The following is an 8,742-nucleotide window of genomic DNA, read 5'->3' as shown; positions in this document are numbered from 1 at the left end:
GCTCAATTTAACACTGTCTTTGCATGGGCTGATTCTGTGAGAACAGCACCATCTGGTGGCCTGAAATATGTACTACAGCGTCTCCCGCGCTTTCGAACGGCAATGTCCGTGGCTGTCTCCTCCTGATTGGTGGAGTTGGCCCAATAGCCGTAGCGCCACTTCTGTGACGTCACAGAAGTGTTCAAATCTGGATCAGTCTGTATCAGATCCGTTGCAGCCCCTTTTTAAGAGATTTGGATATGGAGGAAAATAGAGAGGGTTGTGTTTTCTGACACTTGGTGAGTTCCCTGGAACACCGGGGACACATATTCATTTATAAAAGACGTACAAAAGTGCATTTTGCATGATAGGTCACCTTTTAAAATTGGATTTTATATATTGAAAGTTGTTTCAAGACAACCAGAATAAACTAGTTTCCTAGTCTTCCAGTACGTCCTCCCTACCTGGTTGTGGAGCTGGAGGCACTGCTGCAGGGCGTGATCACGTCGTCTTTTTGGGGAACACGGAAGCCAGCCAGGTTCAGAAGGTCCCTGATCATCTGACCTTTCACTGCGACATCCAGCGCTGTGTTGGAATGAAGACTGGAGCGGAAACACAACATTAGAATAGTAGTTTGAAAATCTTGATGTGTTTTGTGTTTATGGGTGTGTATGTTACCTTGGTGATATGTTGACTTCCAGGATCCAGGGTTTGAGCTTCTCATCGAGCATGATGTCGAAGCCGAACAGCTCGTGGCAGCTGTAAGGTGTCCTGACGTGCATCTTCAGCAGAGTGTTAACGTACGGTTCGGACCTGATAATCCACACACAGGCCATTATCTCAAAGTTATTATCATTTTATTTCCAAAATACTTTTTCTAACACATTTGCAGTCATTCGACACTTCGGCTCCGGCAGTTAAGACAGAGATTCCTCTGAGTTCAATGGTAAGGGCTGTGTCAGAAACACACAGACTTTAAAATCATTATTTTCCAGAAAAACAGAAAAATATAAAAATTGTGAATAATAAAATGTGCCCTACAATGAGAAACTTACGCAATGATTGTTTTGATCACAATGTCTTTAATCTTCTCCCAGATCAGAGTAGTGTTGACTCCTTTGGAACCCAGAAAATGCCACAAGGCCTTCAACGCCCTGAAGAAACACATATAATATTAATGAATTATAATGTATAGCATAGACATATGAATACAATAGTAACCAAGATGTGTCTCATATTTGAGTTTCACTTTTACAAACCATTTGTGCCCCTGGCAGGCCTGGTCGTCGCTGTTGCTCTGGTACTCAGAGTTCTTCTTGTTGACGCTATAGTTGGTCAGATGCATGAACTTGTTACCCAGAGTCTTCATGGAAGACGAATACCTGAAGAGAAGAAACTTTGAATTCAATCTAATATGCCCTCTATCATCAGCTTTTTCTCAAGTCTCTGACACATCTAAATGTCCAATCAGCCATTTAGATTTGATGATCATATTTGTCACATCCTATTACCTTTTCCTGCTTAAATGAAAGATTTGCACCTTGAGCATCATTTATTTCCATTTTACATAACCTATCCTACAGTATCTGGCCTTGTTGTCACTGTGGTGGATGAAAACTGACTTGCAGCTGGCGAATCGAACCAGTCCATCAGAGAAAATGTAAACTCTGAGCGGGTCGTAGGATGACACGTAGACGTAGATCCGCAGGTCAAACTTGTTACCGCTGATGAGGTAGGGCTTGTGAAGGTACCTGCCAAACACAACCAGGAAACAAATGCTTTATCCTAAAGAATCCTTTAGTGTTGCGTTCTGGAAAATGGTCGATGTTCTACTAAGTTTCAAACTATTAGCGGACTACTCTTGGCTACTTACTTCTGGACCAGCAGTGGTCTCTTGCGGGGCAGCTGGCCCCATCTGTGGATGACCTGGATACCGATTCCTCGGGCAGAAGCAGGCTATCAAAAGGAGAGAAGAAAGACAGAATTTAATAAACAAAACAACACATTTTCTTTAACTTCAAAACATTTTTTTCTTAAGCATCAAGATCTGGAGTTATAAGTTGGAACTAATTGCCAAATCGTTTTTTACAGCAATTAAAGCCAATTATCGTCATCATTAGAAAGAACATCTTGCTATAAGGCAACTAAAACCAAAAAGACACAAAAAACATAGAAATAAATAAGCCATCCTTACAGGAAAGCATAAATATGACTTTCTGCCAAGTTTGTAATTCAACACCAGCTGATGTTTTGTTGCCAATAAATCCAAAACACAATTCATTTAGTCCATGGTTATTTTGCCAGTGATGTGTTTGTCTGTGTACAAGCAGAACATACCGGTTTGATGATCCATTTCTGCCGGGGGCCACCGTCCTCCCAGGCCTTTCGTAGAATCTTGATGTCCTGAGGAAGGACGAAGGTGCGAGGGAAAAAGCTGAACTCTTGTTTGCCGAAGCGAACCTGCATCTTGGACAGGTTCCTCCACAGCCGGTCCTTTCTGCCGATCTGGAACGTTCCCGGGAAGTGGTTCAACTGGGACAAAAGAAAAATCACAAAAACAGCCAAGTTAATACTTTTTTGGGACAGAAGATGTAAAGAGCACATTTCATAATTACACTTAAGATAAAAGGGACTGCTGCCCAAAAGTACATATTTACCGTCTGACCATAAGTGCTATTAAGATTGGGGCAAGAAGGAAGTGTTCATGTACTCATGGACATTGAGACTAATAGTTGAATGTTGCTAGCTCATCTACTGTACATAGCCCCTCATTACTGAAGAGGACGCAATTCATGTGTACATTTCACGCTGCAACAAGCAGGAACCTCTATACCAGGACTATTCAATTAGTTTGGAATGCGGCCGGTTGATGAAAATGATCCAAAGCAAGGTGCCGGGGAAAAGATGGCTTGAAATATAAGCAATCATATTAAGAGCTTCAGATACAGTAAATACTACAACAGCATAGTGCATATATTGTGTTTAATTAAATCAAACAGCAAAGCCCCAAGGCCTTTCTAGATCTAAATGGCAAGTTCAGAACTCAGTAGGCCTACATGTGAAGCTAATTGACAGTAGCTAGTAGGTGGGTTCGAAACCCGAGCCCGCCAGTTTTCAGGCAATGTCTTCCACTCTATCTCTCAATTTAACACCCTCTCTGGAATAAAGGCACTCTGGCCCAAAAAAAAATAAGAAAAAAGTAGATTACTTTTTAACATTATACTCAAAGGGCCAGTAAATATCACCCCGGGGCCGCCAATTGAATAGCCCTGCTCTATACCATGAATAAATAAACGCTTCCCTTCGGTGCTGTGACATTGGGCAGGTGCACTTAAAAGTAAATAGTTCCTTGATGAAACTGCTCATAACAGGGTCTGTGGATTATCTTAAGTAACCATGTCATTTTGTTTTGACATGCCCTCTCGTTCCATTATATTCAAGAGGAATCAAACATCTACAAATAATTGACATCTCGCACCTAAACCTCTAGATTATTCTATACATTTAATAAATACAGTTTCTCACCTTCTGGTGCTCTGCGAGGGCCTTGAAGCCAGGAGACTTCATGTGGTGTCCCCAGCAGCCCAGCCAGTCATAACTTTCTAATAAACAAAAGAAGGACACACACATTTGAATTACTCAGAGAAAATGTGACATGATTTTAGAAGCAATGAACTAGAACACATTACAAAGATTTTGACAAGAGATATGAAACCGTGTCCGTCATGTGATGACTTACTTTTGGTAGCCTTGAAGTGTGACCTGCCAATGGTGTGTTTGACAATATTTGGAGTGACGTTGCTTATCTTCCATTTTAACAGTCGTCTTTGTTCAGCTGGCAGCAGTTCCACTGAGGATCACACAGCACAACATGTGTACACATTTACAACTGGGTTTTTAAACAAATACATACACATTGTGCTTACATATACTTCATGCATAATGCAAAAACTGAAATGGTACATACTTAAGAGAGTCAATATTTTGGTATAAGATGTAAGCTTACAGTACAATCTTTGGTACCACTTTACAATAAGACTACCCTTATAAAGGGTTTACGAATAGTTTGTAATTCATTGATTAATTAGGTTGTGAACACTTTATAAATCATTAATAAGCTTTTATAAGACATGAGATAAACAGGGCAACTGTGACCGGTTGCTTGCCAAATAGTGAGCCCACATTTATCTGTACTACTAAGCCTTATTAGAAATGGTAGTAACTCATTAATAAANGGGATGTTAAGAGCATTCCATGGAATATAACAAAAAGTGTATCTCGAGCCGGTTTCTCAAACTTACCTACCCCACCTGAGTCAATATTTTGGTATAAGATGTAAACTTACAGTCAATCTTTGGTACCATTTTACAATAAGACTAGCCTTATAAAGGGTTTACGAATAGTTTGTAATTCATTAATTAATTAGGTTGTGAACACTTTATAAATCATTAATAAGCTTTTATAAGANGATGGAAGGGGGGGGGGAATCAACTCAGTGAACAACAGATACCAAGGATGCTGGCTGATGAAGGAGACGAAGTACGCTAGGTAGCCAATATAAGACTTAGCAGTACAGATAAATGTGCGCTCACTATTTGGCAAGATGACTAAGTCTTATATTGGCTACCTACAGTAGCTTACTTTGTCTTCATCAGCCAGCATCCTTGGTATCTGTTGCTCACTGAGTTGATTCTCGCTAAGTAGCAAATATAAGGCTTAGTCATCTTGTCAAATAGTGAGCCTGTGTTGATGTCGGAAAACTATGTTAGAACTGGTTTATAAATGGTTCTTAATGATTAATAAAGTGTTTACAACCTAATTCATAACCTAATAGAGTGCCACAGTGACGCGTCCTAAAACCCGGGAGTCAGTTAGCATTTTACTACTTCCGGTTCCTTCGACAAAATCCTATGGAGAAATTGCATTGGTTTTTGTCGAAGGAACCGGAAGGAGTTTGCTTCCGGGTTTTAGGACGCGTCACTGTGGCACTCTATTATAAACCCTTTATGAATCCTTTATAAGGGTAGTCTTATTGTAAAGTGGTACCCAATTTTTTATAAAACAGCAATCACACTTGAAAGAAAAAAAGATAAAACCCAAATCACACTTAAAGCTACTAAATCAAAACAGACGTTCGGGTCCTGACCTTTCTCATCGGCAGTGCTGAAGTACAGTGTTGGTGGGATTTGAGGGAACAAACTGGGAACCAAAGCTGGTCTCTCCTCTCGATGATCGTCCGCCTCCAATGACATCGGCTCCTCGATACTAAGAGAAAGAGGGAGGAATAATGATAAATCATAAAATGACTGTTCAGAACTAAAAAGGGAACTCCACTTCGATCGATAGAATTACTAACAAAGAATTGCTAACAGAGCACTTATATACTAATAAAGGACTGGCTTATCTAAAGCCAGTTGAGTAGCACTTGAAATGTTTTAGCTGAAACCTGATTTACTTATATGATTCTGTTTTCTTCAAGTTTGTATCTTGTTGGTCGAACGCACTTATTGTAAGTCGCTTTGGATAAAAGCGTCNAGGAAGTGCCATACGCACTTTCCTCGCCGGTACGCAATGTTTGGTGAATCGGAAAATGTATAGACCTATTTTTCGGATTTCTACTACGTAAGCAACCTTCTCACGTCAATCCTACGCACGGCGTTATACATGAGGCCCCTGACCTTTCCTTGTTTTGTATTCTTAGCCTGAGACTGCAGACTGTTCCTCCCTGCCATCAGTGCCTCATCTATGCCGTTCTCTCTGTGACCATCAGGGGGCAGCATTGGGAGATGCCTCCAGCACTAAGGACGCAAAAGTAGAAAAAAGAAGCACAGGAGAAACAACAACTATGAGATGGAGCCATTCTGCAAAATCAAAAATATGCAGTCCGACACAAAGCAGTTGCACAATAACTGCTTTAAACAAAGAGCTGCGAGTAATAGGTGGTCCTCCAGCAACGACAAACTGCAAGCCCAAAACAGTAGTATCCATTGACCTATACAAGCAGGCCCCAGACAGTCAATGTCCACAGGAAAGAAGCTTGTCCACATGCAGAAGAATCAGCCCTGCAGCAGCCTGTCCCTTTCCAAATAGCCCCACGCCAACTGTGCTCAGTGCCAATGTCCGTGCCACTCAGGAGCAGCAGCCCTCCCCACAGAATGCCATCACAGGTAATCAGAATTATTACTTTACTGGGAAATGTGCTAGAACTAGGGAACGATACATTGTCTGGTTATTGAATCCTCTGTAGAGCTGAAATGAAAAGTTAATTGATCGATTAGTCACTTGACAGAAGAATAACAATTTTCATAACAAATTCAGTGTTTAAATAGTTTTTCAAGCTGAAACAGAGAACTGTGTGTGTTCACATGCCTGTCCGCCCTGTATGACTAAGATGTTCTTTCCCTTGTAGCTGTGGCCTCCAGTCCATCAGGAGCCATGATGGGCTCTGTGACGTCTCAGATCTCTGCCATCCATCTAACCAGGCAGGCTTCCTCTCCTCTCGCTGCCTCACCCTCACCAACGGAGGAGTGCCCGGTTGGAGAGGCTGAACCATCTAGGTGAGCAAAAGCTATTTGCTTCTCAATCAGAAGATACTGTTTTTCACTGTCTATATCTGACCTTATATTCATTGTTTCTAGCCAGGACTGTGTTCTGCAGCTGGATGGAGCTGAGGAGGAGCTGGTTGATGATGAGATGGAAAATGACTGTAGTGATGATGGTAAGATGTTAAATACACACAGACTACACACTCTGAGTACTTCATCAAATGTAAGCTGCCATCAGCCAGTTAGCTCTATAGTTTGTATTGTATAGACACTGATTTTAGTTGTCTTGTTTTCTTTTCAGATAACTCCGACTGTTCATCCATAGCTGGCACCTCGTCCACAGCATCCATCGCTCTACTTTCTGGGTTAGATGCACCTCTATAACCCCACCCCCCCACACACATTTCTTTTAGGTTAACATTCATGGTACCCATAAGAACACGGACTATTCCTGATGCAAACTCTGTGGAGTACAGCTGTTTTCTTGCACAATGAAAATGTGTTTTTGGACAGTTTTCCAGACACGTCTGTTTTTCTTTCTCATAGAGCAAATAGCCCTCTGTTTCTCTAAAGTGTGAATCCACATGAACTCTGAGTCATGCTTGCTGTTTCAATAATGTAGTCCTATTTTTCCCTCTTGTGGTACTTAAGTGTATACCTGACGAGGAGCAGCAATCATTGTCGGCAGCCATGCAAATTCTAATGATATACTTCCTGTATTAATTTATAAACTATATACATTTATAGGGTGTTTCTCAAGCCCCTCTCAGGTTTTATTATGGTCATTTAAATAACTGATGGTCAGATAAAATGATATCTATCAATAACAACAATGTTTCTCAGTATGTAGTGTACCTTTTTTAAACGTTTTTCGTCCAGACAATAGACAAGTTATTGTGGTTTGAAAGCGTTTTTCTCAACTGCTAAAACAACTTCAAAATGGCCACGTCCTTTCCTTGGAACGCCCAACATCCAAGCCTGGATTTGAATTGGTTTCCTAACATGGAATAAAACTAAATCCATCAGATCCTGTGCACTCTTTCTCTCTCTCTCATTCTCTCTCACTGCAATTGTTGAAAGAGTCTGAAAGCAGCAGAGCGTGGTGGAAAGGTCTGCTGCTTTGTGGGTCATTTTGTTCTCCACTATGATGGCCTCAACAATAGAACTCCCGACCAAAGACTCGGAGCTGATTCTCTGTGAAAACAGCCTGGATAGGGATATTGTCACCTTTTTTTCACCCAACCAGCTGATTTTGTTTGTGTTCATTTGCATACACCCCATCACCTGCACACCCTTTCCTAAGCTAAAGCACCTGTATCTCTAGTATAGTGTTAAGTTAGCCTAGTACAGCTGTTATGCAGATGTGTACCTCTTGATGGTAGAAGGACTTTATTGAAGAGAAACAATCTGCAAGGAGATAACATCATCCCGTTTCTTGATCCATCTTTTCTTCCTATATGACTGTCATGTGAGTTTTTTTACTCTGTGTTTTGGTTCTAATTATTTTGTGTGCAGAATGGTGTTAAATTGAAAAAAGAGCTCAGGAATATTCTAATGTTTGGCTTACTTGAAACTGCCTAAAACGAAAAAACACTTTACGGCTGCGTAAAAATGACTCGCCGTTGATTCAACCGGCTCTCGTCTTGCTCCAGTGTTATTTTGTTGAGGTTAATTATGTCCTCATTTGCTGTCCTGGCTAAATGTCTTAGTCTCTCTACTAATAGTAATCCTTAACGTTGGATTGAAAAGTGTCCTTCTTCAGAAAGCCTTCTTCATATGTATCGACTCAGTGTGAACATGAACTCTCCGTGTGGTGTACACCAAAACACGCGTCATGTTACTACCGGATACTGCAATCGGTCATCAATCCAGTCCACACTCTACTCAATTTTGACTGGATGCCAACTTCTGGCACTGAACGTAACACTAGATGCATTACTTTTTAATTTAGTTGTGAGCAATTTGCTTGTTTTAGTTGTGACAAAGTAAGAAGAGCTGTGGCGCTGAGAGGGCGGGAACTGGGCTGACTTCAGAAGGAAACAGAAAGAGTATGTGTAGATATAGTAATTTATGAGTTTACAGAGTTTATACTTCATTACCTATAATGTTGTAAGATGTCCCTTTACGACACATGTCTCACTCACTGTTGTTGATGTATTTGTTTGAGATGAGATGGTTTTGTTGAGATTGTTTATAGTGTACTAGTGATACACCCAAA

At 40.8% G+C, this 8,742-nt stretch overlaps 2 protein-coding genes across 2 annotated transcripts; one reads left to right on the top strand and one right to left on the bottom strand.

The window, feature by feature from the left end:
- Positions 1-437: 437 nt before the first annotated feature.
- On the bottom strand, positions 438-5,249 carry ttll4 (tubulin tyrosine ligase-like family, member 4). Its single transcript, XM_010768242.1, has 10 exons — positions 5,126-5,249; positions 3,719-3,829; positions 3,505-3,581; positions 2,317-2,511; positions 1,853-1,935; positions 1,602-1,730; positions 1,239-1,361; positions 1,035-1,133; positions 658-792; positions 438-581 (listed from the first exon to the last, which is right to left on the bottom strand). Exons 1-10 carry the CDS (start codon positions 5,229-5,231, stop codon positions 440-442), a joined length of 1,200 nt encoding a protein of 399 aa, XP_010766544.1. The 5' UTR covers positions 5,232-5,249; the 3' UTR covers positions 438-439.
- Positions 5,250-5,685: 436 nt separating this feature from the next.
- Positions 5,686-8,226, top strand: LOC104942930 (uncharacterized). Its single transcript, XM_010768241.1, has 4 exons — positions 5,686-6,146; positions 6,389-6,536; positions 6,618-6,697; positions 6,826-8,226. The coding sequence occupies exons 1-4, from the start codon at positions 5,825-5,827 to the stop codon at positions 6,906-6,908; spliced, it is 633 nt and encodes a 210-aa protein (XP_010766543.1). The 5' UTR covers positions 5,686-5,824; the 3' UTR covers positions 6,909-8,226.
- The last annotated feature ends 516 nt before the right edge of the window (positions 8,227-8,742 follow it).

The sequence above is a fragment of the Notothenia coriiceps genome, unplaced genomic scaffold (genome assembly GCF_000735185.1).
Source record: "Notothenia coriiceps isolate Sejong01 unplaced genomic scaffold, NC01 NC01_scaffold00005457, whole genome shotgun sequence".
Classification (NCBI taxonomy): Eukaryota; Metazoa; Chordata; class Actinopteri; order Perciformes; family Nototheniidae; genus Notothenia; species Notothenia coriiceps.
Note: the sequence above shows the minus strand (reverse complement) of the source record. Positions and strands in the feature narration are given on the sequence as shown.

Excerpts from the sequence above, each read along its gene's own strand:
- ttll4 (XM_010768242.1), bottom strand. The coding sequence starts at position 5,231 with ATGTCATTGGAGGCGGACGATCATCGAGAGGAGAGACCAGCTTTGGTT. Across the intron at positions 3,830-5,125 it reads CAGCACTGCCGATGAGAAAG|TGGAACTGCTGCCAGCTGAA; the intron begins GTCAGGACCCGA and ends TGTGATCCTCAG. Across the intron at positions 1,936-2,316 it reads AGAAATGGATCATCAAACCG|CCTGCTTCTGCCCGAGGAAT; the intron begins GTATGTTCTGCT and ends TCCTTTTGATAG.
- LOC104942930 (XM_010768241.1), top strand. The coding sequence starts at position 5,825 with ATGAGATGGAGCCATTCTGCAAAATCAAAAATATGCAGTCCGACACAA. Across the intron at positions 6,147-6,388 it reads CCCACAGAATGCCATCACAG|CTGTGGCCTCCAGTCCATCA; the intron begins GTAATCAGAATT and ends TTTCCCTTGTAG. Across the intron at positions 6,537-6,617 it reads GGAGAGGCTGAACCATCTAG|CCAGGACTGTGTTCTGCAGC; the intron begins GTGAGCAAAAGC and ends CATTGTTTCTAG.